The 16,060-nt window shown below is 37.4% G+C and overlaps 1 protein-coding gene, 1 non-coding gene and 1 pseudogene across 3 annotated transcripts in view; 1 reads left to right on the top strand and 2 right to left on the bottom strand.

Annotated features, from left to right (window-relative positions):
* Window positions 1–16,060, bottom strand: part of adss2 (adenylosuccinate synthase 2) — a 38,118-nt gene that overhangs the window by 21,400 nt on the left and 658 nt on the right. Inside the window, exons 2-8 of one of the 2 annotated variants that reach the window (XM_088351789.1) lie at window positions 12,160–12,262; window positions 10,028–10,096; window positions 9,914–9,964; window positions 9,766–9,832; window positions 4,770–4,877; window positions 2,492–2,573; window positions 2,295–2,421 (exon numbers count right to left, since the gene is read on the bottom strand). In XM_088351789.1, coding sequence (XP_088207915.1) covers window positions 2,295–2,421; window positions 2,492–2,573; window positions 4,770–4,877; window positions 9,766–9,832; window positions 9,914–9,964; window positions 10,028–10,096; window positions 12,160–12,262 — 607 coding nt within the window. The remainder of the gene's footprint in view (window positions 1–2,294; window positions 2,422–2,491; window positions 2,574–4,769; window positions 4,878–9,765; window positions 9,833–9,913; window positions 9,965–10,027; window positions 10,097–12,159; window positions 12,263–16,060) is intronic. The other variant, XM_088351790.1, reaches the window with a different exon arrangement.
* trnat-ugu (transfer RNA threonine (anticodon UGU)) lies at window positions 15–87 on the top strand. The gene has a single exon. It is a non-coding gene; the product is annotated as a tRNA-Thr (tRNA).
* On the bottom strand, window positions 7,657–7,816 carry LOC148353816 (U2 spliceosomal RNA; annotated as a pseudogene).

The following is a 16,060-nucleotide window of genomic DNA, read 5'->3' as shown; positions in this document are numbered from 1 at the left end:
TAGCAATAATGGCAGGCCTTGTAGCTCAGTGGTCAGAGCACTGGTCTTGTAAACCAGAGGTCATGAGTTCATTTCTCACCATGGCCTAGATAAAAGACATGTTAATAGTAAGGAAGGTTCATCACTCTACATTAAAGAAGTGCTGGACAGGAAGTCTTCTGGACATATGAGTCAGTCTGGAATTATTGGGGACAGGCATCAATAGGATCTGGTTGTTCACAACTAGTTATATTAAAAATTTACTACAAAAATACAACGGCAGTATTTTTACAGTTATACTACAAAAAGTGTACTATAGAAAATACTACAAAGATTCCTATTGCAAAAATACTACAATGCAGTGCAAGGAATAAAATGGACTGAAGCATTTCAAAACAATGGATTATTTCTGTTGCTGCTTTATGTTTTTGTTTTGTTTTCCTTTTTTTAATGTAGCATTTGTCATCATATTTTAGCCTATTTCGTCCTTTATTGTAGAAAAGTGAGTTTTAAAAATGGAATAATTTTCGTGGGTGCTTGGGTTTAATTAGGGGGTGCTCACAAAAACAGGCTGGTTACGGCCATAAACTCCTTTAATGAAGCAATATGTCACTACCACTAAATCTAATTTTTTTGAGAATTCCTAGGCATGAACTAAATTTTCTAACTTAGGACAAGTATTTTTTTTCTCTCAACTTCAGAAAGAAACTGGAAGCTTTTGCATAAGACTTTCATGCAAGGACAAATGTTTTGTCATCAAAGAGATGTTGGTTCACTGGCGGTGGTGGAAATTGTAAATCGGTGGAAGACATGGTGGTGATCCGGTCAATCATTTTGGAAAAACAAATGTCACAGGTTGTGAAAGTCTGATGGTGCTGCTTGAGGCTATGTTGACATTTCATTCTGTTTCCTACCACCATCCTGTCAAAACAAGGGCAGTGTACCCTGACAACAATACACTTTTACAAGCGTTCAGTCTGTTAGAACTCGTGCAATGCATCAGTCTCAACCTAATGCTGAAAAAACACCTAAGCCGAATGAAATCAAGTTGAAAACAAGAATAAAGAAAGAGCTTAAATTGTTAAAAAGTAGCGCAAATATAATACATCTTGGTCCAGGAATGTGTTAACAAGTTGTAGTCTGACCTTCAACCCCCTCTGCTGGATACAGCAACGCTTTGTCCAAAATTAAGTCAATTTAGATATTAACAACTGGCAACCCTGTAATAAATAAATACCAGTATATGTGATTCATTGCCACAAGACAGTAGCAAAGCATCCAAAAAGGGCAGGATCCTCAAAGATTGAACACTACATTTTTAGCAAGTCCAAACTTGTGAAAAATGTTACACAGACTACTGTATTTGGTAAGTTAACAAAGAAAAAAGATAAAGCTGACTAATAGTATCAGTTGGGATCATAAATACCCCTTAACAAGACTGGAAAGATGCCCTGCGATTGGCTGGCAACCAGTTCAGGGTGTCCCCTGCCCACTGCCCGGAGATGGCTGGGATGGGCTCCAGCCCCCCCGCGACCCTAATGAGGATAAGCGGTACGGCTGATGAGATGAGATGAGATGAAGACTGGAAAGAAGTCTCGTATTGCAAAATTTACATAGGTAGATGGAGAAATCTGCATCAGGAAAAAAATCCTGTCAAACTGAATTATGAGCATGCATAAGGAGCAAGGCATGTCAACGGGACAGTGGAAAGAAGAAAAAACAGCATCAATGACCTATGCCAAAATGCAAAGTGCAAGTTTTTAACAGATTGGGCCAAACCAATTTACTCTGGACTACTTAAAAACGAAAGAATGGATGTCTTTAGTGTCTTTAGAATTTGTTTGGCCTTAATCTAAGAACCCCCACACCACAATTCACATGTAGACTTTGATGTGACCCATTGAAAACAAAACAAAAGAACCTAAAATTCATTAACTGAGCACCTTTATCTTAAACCACAAAATATATTGAAAAAATAAATGGTCATCTTTTTTTTTTGTTTTTTCATCAGCACCGAGGTAAAAAATCTTGGTTGTAATTTATGTGTGTGCCTGTTCAAGCCAACAAGACCAAAAAGAGGTAAGCGTGGGCAAACAGCCCAGATAGCTGAGCATACATACCATGACCTCATTTGCCCGTGGAGCCTGGGCAAGCAGGTTTAATTGAGATGGAAGACGCATTAGCGGGATGACACCATAATTATGTAAAAGCTACAGTGATTTTCTTCTTATAAAAGGAGTAACAGTGAAGATGGACCTAAATTAATATTGAAAGACTTGTCTTGACTTGAGAAAATCAGTTGATTCAATACTGACCAAAGTCAATGTCCAGCAATGCTGCGTTAGCTCCTTCTACTAGGATGTTCTTGGGTGGCCCGTGAAGAGCCTCATACATGTAGTACACGCCGTCCCTGACCATTGGCTTGATCCGCTCCACATAAGTCTGCAATAAACAAATTCTGTTAAAAGGAGTCTAGAGATGTTGGGAGTTTGTTTAGTTTTCGACCTTTTACCTTCAGTTTGACCAGCTCGCCCTCCATGTCTATTTGCAGACTGGGGTACATGGCTTGGTACTGCTGGGCCAACACTTTATACCTGCACCATTCAACAAAATCGACCTTCTCATTCACAATTTAATGATACGTTTGGATAAAGAATGTTTTTCCACGATAATTTTATTTGAACAATGGCACCTTTCATAGTAGATAGGCAATTAAGTGCAAAAGCAATTTGTAAAATAAAAAAAAAATGTGATTACGTAACGATGGAAGCGGTATCTATAATTTTAAAGCCAAGAGATTAAAAAAAGTGTGAAGAAATTCAAACCATCTCCACTCATACTTCTAACCCTATCTTTAGAAGCCAGCAGCTGCCAATTACAATTCATTACAAACATAGCTTTGCACATCAAAAGGGCTAAAATTCTAATTAAAATCATTAGAGTCATCAGCACAACATCTCGAATATACAGATGACTACTACCAGTAATCAAAATGTGTATAAATAAATCCCTCGTCTTATAAATAAATACCTTAACCTTAGCACATGGCAAGAATCATATTATAATTAGTCATGTGAAAGACGAGGAAGCACTCTTGCAGTTTTTAACCAGTGCTCTAATTCCAGCTACAGTCAGTCAGTCTTGGTTAACACAAATAAGTGTCTCACTTAAGTACTTGCTTGGTATGCTCTGCAGTTGACTAAATACAAAGATGCTCTCAATACATGAAAAATAGTAAATTGTTTTCTTTTTGCACATTTTTCATCACAAATACACCACCTGTAAAGTCACAATTCAAATTTGAGTTTAACTCAATTGCTTCAATGGACGGGTATAGATGTCAAAGATCGATTCTAGCTAGGCTGCAATTGTCGGCCCTAAGAGTCAAAGATATAACTTATCTTTTGACCCCAAGAGACATTGAAGGAAAATATTTAAATCTTCATGGAGAGAGCCACACCACATGTTTTAGGACAAAATTTTAAAAAACAGGCAAACCCAGTTATGAAATAATAATAATGCCAGAGCCTATGTCCTGTATAAAGAAATATCCTACTTTAAACATGTCTCCCACCTGCAGTTACCTAAGATCGTTATGGCTCATTCTAACAGTGTTTTTTTTCTTAAATCATAGTTTAAAAAAAAAGTTGCGAGCAGACTTTTCTTCATAAAAATGTCACAAATACTGCAAACTAAAGGTTTACAAATGTATTTCTGTTCAGCCCAGTGAACGCGTGCTGTGTGTGCAGAGATCCGCTCATCCCTACCGCGCAACGAATTGCAGCATTTTTTGGGTGTTAACAGTTTGTGTTGTGGGTTTTCATCATAAAATGTCTTAACAGTGAACATACATTGTTTAATGAGCGTCCATATAATGGATTGATATATACAGCAGAAACGGAGTCTATTGGTGTAACACCGTGACTGTAAACTGTAGTTGAAAACTATACTTTATATTATATATATATAGCTTGGTGGCCTTGGGGGGAGGTTGCTGGTTCAAGCCTCGGCCGGGTCATACCTAAGACAACATTGGTACTCGTTGCCTCTCCCTGCTTGGCGCTCGGCATTAGGGTTTGGAATTGGGGGGTTTGGTCACCTAGTGACTAAGGAACGAGGGGGCTGGGAATCCCCTCCTCGGTATCAATCTCCCAGAAAGATTCAGAAATGTGAATGCGTTCTTGACTCTAGCCACCTCCCAATAGGGGGATATGGCTCCGGTGTGTATATATATATATATATATATATATATATATATATATATATGCACACACTCGCCTAAACCCAATGAATCCTGATTCCAATTTGGTTCTGCATAAACTAACATAGGGAATATTATCGTTGGTCACGTTTTATCTCCGAGCCATATGTACTCATAATAAGAGGCATAGGTTCCCGACGCCTGCGTTATATCTAGTCCTGTGCCATTCGTAGCTGTATACACCAAATATCCATTGTAGCGAGGCTGCCATGGACAGCTACAAATATCAAAGATCAATTTCAGCAAGCCTTGCAGGAAATGAGTTGATCAAATAAACAAATTAAGCTCTGGATTTAATCACGGTAAATGGTAAATTGTCTGCAATCATTTGAAATTATAATTAAAATGATATATTTTTCAAATTATATAATTTTATGCATACATTCGATGGCAAGTTTTCAGTGTCTTAAAAATTCACCAAAGAGTTATCAGATAAAATCATGAGTGTTGAAAAAATGTGCTAGATTCCAATTTAGCTGTAGCTCCGAGGGCTTGACGCACGCACTTCTAAGAAAAAAAACACACAAACCTCTCAGAGAATTGTGTGAAGTCAGCCAAGAAGTCGCATATCCTGAGTCCGCTTCGTGCTGCCTTGGTGGAATATACTGGACCAATTCCCTTTTTTGTTGTCCCTAGACTGTTTCACGCAAATCAAACAGAAAACAAATCTTTAAGACGAAAATTTTAGCAATCTGCATTACTAAACCAACACATGCATCTTTGGGTTGGAGAATATGGATGGTTTTTGATTCTTTTGAAGTAATTCTCTGAAGTTTTGTCCCAAACTGAAATAATCACTGCGAGTGCTACCAACATTAAGGAATCTGAGTTGGAAGACACAGAAATGGAATGTTTTTATTCTCACCTGATTTTTTTTTTAATTTTCTGCAATAACATGCCTGCAATTGAGTGTAGCATGGGCATCTTAGCTGGTAAACAGGCGAGACGATATCTTGAAGTCTTACATGGTACCTTGTAAAATTTGATCACTATCTGAAAAACTAAAAATTTAATTTTACACATTTTTCAAAGGGTATGTTTAGGCATTTCCAAAAGTGGCCATTTGGAAACGAGCAGTTTACAACTCGTTTGCAAATGTGCATTTTATTATGGACATCTTTTAGACATCGTGAGAGAGTTGCAAATGTTGAGAAGTCATATCAATGATTGTGCCCACTTGCGCGTAACGACAGTGCGTAAGAATGAATCACGGATTGCGTTGCGCACGTTTTTTGGGCTCTGATTTAAATACACCCCTGACGAATGAGATAAAATCAAAAGAAAGTTCTTTAAAGCTCAATTATGTATTTAATATAACAAAGTCATCGAAAACCCTCATAGTTTACTTTTCTTTTTAATATTTGATACAATAAGAAACAAAACATTTAATACATATATATATATATATATATATATATATTATTATTTATTTATTTATTTATTTTTTAATATTTGTGCCCAGGCAAACACCACATCGTGTTAGCGAGTCCACCTCCTCTGCTGCGGGAATCGGAGAGGAGGTTAGCTCCGGTAGCTACCGAAGACTTATAACGCCGCTGGCCGCTTAGCCTTAGCTACGGCACTGCATCCACGATAGGGTCCCCTCATCACGCCAGCGCGAGAATTCTTCAGGGCAAGGAGTTGATTCTGGCAGCGCCAATAGACTTTTGTTTGAAATGTTACTTCGTCTCAATCTTGCGGTGGAATGTTTTTACGATTTTATTTTTTAAATTTTATTTTAGTTTTTGTGATTCAACCGTAACACCGTAGCGGGTTCAAGAAAACCATACTCATTAGGCAAAACCGTAGTACTTGGCAGGTATGAAAATAATGTACTTTTTTGTGTTTGGCTGGGATGGCAAGAAGTCAGGCTTTCCTAAAGTCAGCTGAAAACGGAGGAAAAAATGCATTTCTCCAGTAGACCATACAGTTTAAACAAATAGAAGTGCAAAACACACATACAAATGTTTAGTAACTTTCTGAATGAATTAGAGCATCTCAAATCCTAAAAAAACAGTTAACAAACAATAGCACTGTGCATAATTGCAGTTTTTCCGCTCCTGTTTCCTTGACGTGGGTGGGTGGATCCCTTAACTAATATGGTTATAGGGGCACCATTTCCTGTTGTGTTTTGGGTAAGTACAGCCAGGTAGCCCCCATACCTTTCCAGGCCCAAAAAACAGTTTCAACCATAAACAAATACCTGTTCCATTTTTTTTTTAAATTAGCCCATAAGGATATTACCGTTTAAAATACTCTAAGTCGCTTCTCTGTATTTATAATCAAAATTTGGATCAGTTCTTATCCAAATGAATAGCATGTTAGTTGTATTCTTTTTAATAAGATAAACAATATTTTTAGGACTAAGCTACAAAATAATTTAAAACATTTGAAATACTAAATCTATTAAGAAAAATCCTCATATAATTGTCCAAAAAAAAAGCTCAGAATATAGTGTCAACGATACAATGTTCAAGATTTTTGGGGGAAAATTAAGGTGGATATTGGTGTTTTAAGTAAAAGCGGGTACGGTTATTTACTGTATACTAGTGCAATAGTAACTGTTTGAATAGGCCATTAAATATATCACCACATCTCAAATAATGGTATTTGGTTTATTGTTGTTGTAGTTTACGCTGCCCTATAAATACATTTTTTCGGGGAGTGGGGCTCTACGTGAGTGTTCTTTAGAGGTTTATACACCCTGGCAAAGGACATTATGTCTTACGTGAGATATGCATGACATCAGAACGGTGCTTTGAAGATGCCTGAAGATATTGGAAAGAAACCAGCTCAATGCTTTCATTTATCCAACCAAAACTGTTATACCGCTCTCTAATACTCAACACACACCCCCTTGCACATATTTTGGCTGCGTGCCAGAACAGAAAAGGAAACGAAGACGTGCCAGGTTTCAACAGGAGTTACGAGAGCCTTTCTTGGTGCTAATAACTGAAATTCTCCGTGGGGTTTTGCTTGACATTTGTTAGATACACCATTAACAGTTTTTGCCTTTTAAAACTACCGTAGTTTCCGCACAATAAGGAGTACCCCTGTGATTTGTATTTCATATATATAAGACGCTTTGGCCTATAAAGTGTATGGAATTAAAACTACTGTAAGGGGTAGGATTTCACACAATAAAATAAAAAAAGAGTTGGGCATTGATTGATCAGTCAAAATATATCACAATTGCATACAATTGCATGACATTGGATGAAGCAGGAATAACCCAGATCTCAGCGTGTAGTGGGGTTTTGGGGTTTTTAAGGGTTATTGATCTATCTTCGTTATTCATTATCCATTATCCGTTATCGGTCAGTTCATAATACGCTACAAGGCCTAGGAGCCGGGACACTTACTCTCAGCCAAAAGGCCAAGCTAAGGTCCTAGCCCTAAAGCCTTGCTGCGATCATTGCGAATGCACCGTTCCCGGAGGTACTGCAATACCGGGCCGATGCGTGGAGTGGACAGAGCAAGCTCATATTCCATCTCCGAAATGCAAAAATCAAAGAGGCCAAGCTAAGGACCTAGCATCAAAAGGCCAAGCAAGGCCAAGAAGGCCAAGCTAAGGACCTAGCATCAAGGCCAAGCTAAGGACTTGGCATCAAAGCCTTGCTTGTGCCAGGATCCTATCCAATTGACCAAAAGGCATACAGACAACACAAAAGGCTTTAGGTCTTGTATCATCATCACACTATTTTTAGCAACAGTGCCAAATTGTTGATGTTATTATTGGCCCGTACGAATATTGTCAGACATTAAACCGTTCTATGGTAAAAAAACGACTTCTTTATGAAGCGCACAAAATTCTGAATTGAAGAACACAAAAGGCATTGTGGGAAGTAATTTGAACTGAATTAAAATAACATCATTGTGGGAAATTGTTCAGTTTAATCAAATGGGCGCAAGAATTCCAAACCTTTGTAATTTATAATGCTTAAGTTTAGGGTGAGAAAAAAATGAACATTTTCTCTACTTTAAAATATCTTGTACCATGACTAAAAATAGTGTGAAGATGAGATGAGATCTAATGCCTTACTAACTAGTAGTCTAGTGTATATGGCATGGCTACCTCTGCGCCGAACGCAGCAAGGCTTTAGGGCTAGGACCTTAACTTGGCCTTTTGGCTGAGAGTAAATGTCCCGGCTCCTAGGCTTTGTAGCGTATTATGAACTGACCGATAACGAATAATGGATAATGAATAACGAAGATAGAACAATAACCCTTAAAAACCCCAAAAACCCCATATGATTGTGAACAACCATTCATGTACGTAGCGCCGTTCCCACAATTGTTATGCATTTGTGATAAACAATAAATCGCCTGGATAATATTACCAGAAATATGCGCATTTCCAATTTTGTCCGCATATATAAAGCACCCGATTTTAAAGCACATCATTGGTCCATCTAAATACCGTGACATATTCTCAAAAACTGCTGTGAACATTGACAAATGTCACATCACACAAAGTGACTCAGTTAAAAATTTAGGTGTCATATTTGACCCTGATCTATCCTTTGAAATGCATGTAAAGAAAATTACTAGAACCGCTTTCTTCCATCTTCGCAACATTGCTAAAATCCGTTCAATACTGTCTCAGTCTGATGCGGAAATTATAATTCATGCGTTTGTTACCTCCCGTCTCGATTACTGTAATGCACTACTCTCTGGTCTCCCGAAGTCTAGAATCAAGTCACTTCAGCTGGTACAAAATGCTGCAGCGAGGCTTTTAACTAGGACAAAAAAGTACGATCACATAACACCGATTTTGGCTAACCTGCATTGGCTCCCAGTTAGCCATAGATGTGACTTCAAGGTTCTTTTAGTATTGTACAAAATCATACATGGACTTGCTCCCTCTTATCTTTCAGATCTGATTTGCCCCTACGTCCCGGTCCGAAGCCTACGATCTGAGAGTCTTCTGGTGATCCCAAGAGCAAAGAAGTGTTCTGCTGGTTCGAGAGCGTTCTCCATCCGGGCACCGGTGCTGTGGAATGCTCTTCCCCCTGAGATCCGATCTGCAACCTCAGTGGAAATGTTTAAATCTAAACTTAAAACTCACTTCTACTCCATAGCATATGAATAACCTACTCTTCTCGTCGGCTGAAAAATAGTCTGTGTAATATAGTGTAATAATCTGTGAAGCCCTTTGAGACTCTTCGTGATTTAGGGCTATACAAATAAAAATGACTTGACTTGACTTGACTATTTAAATATCTGGCCAATTTGGGGTTTTTGGATGTGCCTCATTGTCCGGAAAAAAACAGTAATACTTTTGAAGGTTTTTTGAGTATGTTATAGTCTTTAAAAATCTTTCATAGAATACTCCACAATTTGTTACTTTTTTATTTTGAAGAAAACCATTTTAATTAACAAGCACTACTGTCACTTACAGGACGCATTGACCTTTCTGCACCAAACCTATTCAATATCAAATAGGCAATTTTAAAAACTTTACTACACATAGGATATGTAGCCATTGGGTGTGTTTGTCCGTAGTCACAATAGAGGATGCTCACTTTTTGCCTACTTGCTCTTGCCTCAGCTGCTCCTGAACGCCATCCACGGCTTGATGGAAGTCAAACACTGTGGAAAAGGTCACAGAGGCGATATAAACACCATCTCACTTGTGCACAAATTGCAGAAGGCCGCATACACAAGACTTACCGATATGCGCCCTGTCCGAGATGATTAACCGTTTCTCCCAGCCTTTCAGACCTGCACCGGCACATACAATTTGAGACTCAACAGACTAAAAGAGTGTAGCAAAAATCCACTCACTTTTGCCTTTGCTCTCATTCTTTGCGGCCTCTTCGAACAAGCCTGGGAGGTGGATCACTACGCCGTTGCCTGCAGTATGAAGAACAAAAACAGAACAAAACTCAATGGATAGTAGATACATACTTCACAGAAAACAACGACCCAAACATTTGCATTCAGTTTGAAAAGACAAGTATTTTCATGGGACATGAGTGAAACCATAAAGACCACCATTGGCACAAGTACAAGGCTCAGAACCTTGAAACCTGTCTTTAACTCATTCATTGTCAGTCCAGTCACAGTACAATGTATTTTTACATAGATAGCGGTCAATGACAGGAAGTTAGAAAAGAACTAAATAACTTTTCCTCTCCCATTTGCTGTTAAATATGTTAACGTTATTGGCAAGTCAGAAATTTGCATTTTTGATTGATGTGAGCGGCCATGGTAACAATAGACCCTATTAGCTAATGCATCAAAGGCAGCTGTATTGACAATTGGCTATAAGCCAAAGGGCAGCGGCACATTAGCAGACGTTCTATAGCAAGGCTCACCGACGTGATGCTCATGGGCCAAAGTAGCCCCCCCAAAAGGACTTTATTAGCCTAGTTCCAGATATAGCTCATTAGCAAGGGGTCCTTGTCATTTTCTACAAAAAATTTACAATTTAAACAAAAAACAATTCACAGAAAGTTTTTATATTGATCGTATTCATTTGTTAATAATAATAATAATAACAATAATAATGAATGAATTTTACTTTTTTAAAAATAAAAGTTTGAAAAAAACTCACAATAGGAGAAACCATCAACACATGTTCCACAAATAATTAAATACAGTAGATACCTTTTATGAATATAAAATGTATAAATGTAATATATTATTAAAATGTGTAGTGCTATCATTTGGAATTTGATACAAATAACAAAATAATTATTAAAACATAATTTAAAAAGATTGCCTTTTCTAGATTATAATATAATTATCTCTGGTGTTATTGATAACAACGCAGTAAACATTGTTTGCAAGAAGATTAGACATGGCAAGGATGGCACTCCAGGATAAACAAATATGTAGGAAAGACTGAAGAGAAAAATTAGATCAAAGAATTTTAGGATAAATAGGCATTATCTAAGTTATCACCATTTTTCAAGGAAGGTGCTTGAGGTAGACTGGGCTTATTTTAGTACCACCAAATAATAACAATCAAGTATTTACATAACAACCCTTAGTCATAACATGCTATGATGCTAAGATGTTATTACAGAAAAGCATATCTAACTGGTAGCCCTTTGCTGTCAGCTTTAAAAAAAAAGTGGGTGACGCCCGCTGCAAGTTGCATTAGTGGCAATAAAGGGGTGTTACAGGTAATACTAATGACGAGTACAGATGCACCCCTAACATACAAACATTCGACTTCCGGGAAAACGGTAGATACGATCATTTTTTTGGGGATGTCGAAAAATATCCGAACATTGCTGTAAATTTAATTTTGTATTGTGTGCACCTTTTGCCAAGGAGAGGACAGTACTGTAGTGCTTCTTTCTGCTGCGTGGCGCTGTGAGAGGTCAACCAGCATCCACAAATACGGCTTCTACTTCCTGGTTCGTGTGTAATCATAATAACGTGTACTGTATCGCTAGCGCGCTCAGAACTTTAGCATTTTTATGGTTTTATATCTCGTGCATCAATTCAATATGGTTGGTGCAAAGTGTAAAGAAGAGGCGAGCCGTTTCCTTGGAATAAGAAAGCTTGATGCGTTTGAGAAAATGGTCAGAACCCTTTTTTTCGTACACTTTTTTTACCACGGAGGAGGACCTCTTGAAGCACAAGTCCCAAAAGTAAGTAGAACCTCACTTTATCTTTATAAGGCATATTATTTGATTGAATGTTTATCTTTTTAGTACAAAACAATACAGGTTACTTATACAAGCTTTAAACGTACTTATATAAACTATAAACATACAAAATATAGCACTGAAGCAACTTACGAACAAATTCAACTTACAAACGATCATCCGGAACCTAACTCGTTCGTAGGTCGGGCAGCGTCTGTACACACACTAAAGGCCTTACATTTAAGGGTTCAAGTGTGTGGACCTAAAGAGTAGTCCTAAATTATAGGGTTGTGTAGGTAGTACTAAATAACGCACCAATGAAGGCGATGACGTCAGGATTAATGATGCCACTGGGGAGGAGGTGAAAGTCGTACTCCACCTTATCCACCACCACAGTGTGTCCCGCATTGTTGCCACCCTGCAGAGAACACACGTGCATATACCTCAAGCGGAGCCAGATAGAAGCTCAAGCTGGAATGCTCGCTTTATCATTTTGCGGGTAACAACAAGTATGGTACTATTTATAAATAGTCACAAGGTTATGTAAAGACATCCAAACTTGGTCAGATTTCTAAAGCTGGTGAGCTTCAAGGTCTAACCACATTATAAGCAAAGAGCGGGCCTCCAGCGTGGTGGAACATTGAGAATGTATTTGATTTACTGAAATATTCTGGCACTTGTTGGAGCACGTTTTAAATGTACTTCATTAGCGGCTGAGAGGCCTCGTGACAAAGATTTGTTCCCTTTACCCAAGGAGCCCGGGGCGATAAATGGGGGGCAACATGTGCTCTGACCACATGGAGTTCTGGTTATTCCTGGACAAGGATAGCAGTGCCCAAAAGGTGACAAAGCAAAAGTTTGGCCCTTTTTGACAACATAGCTGAGCAACACAGAGAAGTAAAAAAATGTCACGCTTCATATTTATTAACTTCGGTGTAAACTAAAACCGGACTAAAGGGCGCACTGGATTGTAAGGCGCTCGCCCAAAAAATAGTTTTTTGTCGTAAATGTTTTATACATAAGGCGCTATAAGGTTATACATAAGGACTATAGGGCACATTAAATTGAGACAATACAGTAATAGCTACTGTGTTTGTGTATTCGTGTTTAACCATTGTACTATTTATAGCCTTATAAATATGAATGCATGATTGATCAATTGATAAGTGCCGCTGAAAAAAGTTGCAAAACAATAAATGCAACATATGTCGAACCCAAGTAATGGAATGACATATGAAAAAGCATTAGAGCTTATCTCATCATCAGAATATATTTACTCACAGTGCCAGAAACACTGATTTTCATTGTGCGTTTTGTCCTGCATTTTGGTAGTACGACTAGTCTCTTCACCTCTTCAACTGTGCGTCATAAAATTTGTGGTTCAATATGTATACGTATGTAAAAGAGCTTGTATAGTATTCTGTTGAAAGACTTTCTATTTTCTCCATTCTCTAAATATTGTTGGTGAAGAAGTGGAGAAACTGTTTAACCAATCAGAATTAATTAGGGGAGCCTTAAAGTCCAAAAAATCCAGTATGTTTGGCAGAGAAAGGCATAGTTACTGTCAATGAGGTACCATAGTGAACAGACCCACGCGAATGCATTGGCAACCGGGTTTGCTCCTCCAACGACAACTCACCCCACCTCCTTGAAGTATCATTTTACAAGCGTCTAAGAGCACTTGTCGAGTCAATATTAGCCCGTCTTGGGCCAAGCAAAGTCACAGAATTAAATTCTGCAGTCTAGTGTGCAAAGAAAGCATTTGTGTGGACATAAAATCTGGTATTTCAACTCGTAAATTAAGTTTAAACTCAGAATGTGGGAGTGGCTGTAATCACTGCACTTTAGTGGTAAAATGGTCCTGTTTTCCTTGAAGAGCTTGTTTCACATCCTTGGGGGTTTCCACGAAGCTGTACTCTTGATGACTGGAAAGGATTATGTAATAATACACACGCAGTCAAATTACTGCTTGAGTTACAGGCAAAAGTTGACTCAGTTTCAAATAAAAGTATGTTCAAACACTAAGTGTTGCCTTAGCTTCAGGGTCAACGTCCACTTTTGTTTGCTTTAAAATATTTTTTATATTGAATCAATAAATCTCGACTTTTTGTTGAACCACACTTATAAGAATAATATACAACAAATTTAAACAAAAAGTCATTTAAGCTTAGTCATCTGCAGATTCAAGGAGTAATAACAGAAAAATACTATAATCAATATCAAATAAGATAGCGATATCTATCAGATATCTGACACCCAAAAACCTGTATGAATAACTGTTTATCACCCTTAATTCAAAATTCTAGTATTATCAATCATGTAAAAAAAAGACTATCCTAATCCCTGTTAATACTGTTCTAGGTAGCTCTTTTGAGCTTGAAACAACGTCACAATAAAATTCGGAAAAAACAGGTCCAATTTTTTAGTATCGCTTTAAGGTGTACCAGGGTGCCAAGTATTAAGGTTTGTATTACAGTAATCAGATAATTATCGGGTATGATTTGATAAAGCGCCAAAGCATATTTCCTGTTGAAGTCCCAGCCAAAATCTGAGAGACATTGTATTTGTTAAGACGGAAGACATCCAGAGACAGCCCCGAGGCATTTGCTTTTCTTGTCGCTGACGTAAGATGTGATATTAGAAATGTCATGTTACAGTATATTGTCTTACCATGGTAAAAGTCATATCTTCGATGAAAACAAATGTTAGGTCCACAATAGTGTAAAATAATATTTTGCAACAGGTGATTTGTGGGTAAACAACCTACCCAAGCTTTGGAGCCATCCCATCATCATGCACCATAAAGACCACTATTGAGCCATGAGTGCTATCAATATTGGTTTTGTAAAAAAATAAAATAATAATAAATAAATAAAATCAAGGAAACATCACCTATCACTCACCACATCGCTTAAAACATTGCTATATCTTACCTGTATCTCTTGGGTGGAGGCATCCCATTTGTGATTAAAAGGTCATTTGTATATACGGTAAATGCAATGAATTACTAAGTGTATCATAGCAATATTAATCATGCGTTTATCAGTTGATTATGGAGGGTAAAACCATTTTGTTTCTTTTGGGACATTTAGTATTGATGTTAGCATATTCTACCAACATTTTAAATTGTCATGTAGAAGTCACATCTGACCATACAGGTGAGTAAAGGTAGTGGGTATGATTTTAATTGTAGCCTGGTAATATTCACAAGGGTATTAACGCATCTGTTGCCGCTCAAGGTTTATTAAAGCATACTTGTAGGTGTTTTTTCTCCTGTCAAAGGTTTTTATTGCTCTGTCGCCTGTGGGTTGAGATACGGTACATGTTTGTGTTTGTGGGTGTGTGCAGCACTTGAGACGTTTTGAGTTTATGAAAAATAACAACTTAGTTTTAATTTCTTGGGGGCAGTTTTGACACTATTTGTTCTCAGCAATTTAGTAGTCCGCGAATATCAATTAAAGTAAATCAATTGCTTATTGTCATAATGATGCATATACAGGATATAATATTTTATGGACTATAAAGCGCACTGAACTATTTTGGTCCCGCATTTTATAGAACATATATTATAATTATTAAATCTTGTACAATCCTAGAATAGATTTTGTAGCTTTTCATTTTAAACTATGCATTTCCAATTTTATTTACTGCTTTTTCTGGCTTAAAAAGGCGCGCTGGTTTATAAAACGCACCTGCAAATTTTGGTAACGTTTTGGTTTTTATGTGCACGTTACATTCCAGAAAATACAATAAATATTATTGTGACATTTTATCTCATATCGTCTCATATAATCTATGTTGTCGTTTATATCAACGTTGTGAAACATTGTATGCAAAGATTAGACATGGCACTCCAGGGTAAACATGTAATAAAGACTTGAGAGAGAGAAAAAAAGACTATAAGGAGAAAACAATATTTACAACGCAGTAAATTGCCGAATTGGGATAATGTGGGATATTTTTCATCAATAAACCATAATGTGACAAGTAGTTTTTTCGGGGTTTAAAATTTAGTTTAAGTGTGAAACATGCACTTACCACAAGAAATGTTAAGAAAAAAAGAATCTATTTTTCGGGTCAAATAATGTATTTGGAATACGTATTCTTGGTTGACTATTTGATTGTACTGTACAGTAGGTAGTTAAAACTAGCGCCGACTCATTTACGACAACCCGAGGTGCCTTCAACGACCGGCTCGGAATAGATGATTTGTATA

The sequence above is a fragment of the Urocampus carinirostris genome, chromosome 13 (genome assembly GCF_059441175.1).
Source record: "Urocampus carinirostris isolate Australia breed hairy pipefish chromosome 13, RoL_Ucar_1.0, whole genome shotgun sequence".
Classification (NCBI taxonomy): Eukaryota; Metazoa; Chordata; class Actinopteri; order Syngnathiformes; family Syngnathidae; genus Urocampus; species Urocampus carinirostris.
This window is presented reverse-complemented; position numbering and strand designations above follow the sequence as displayed.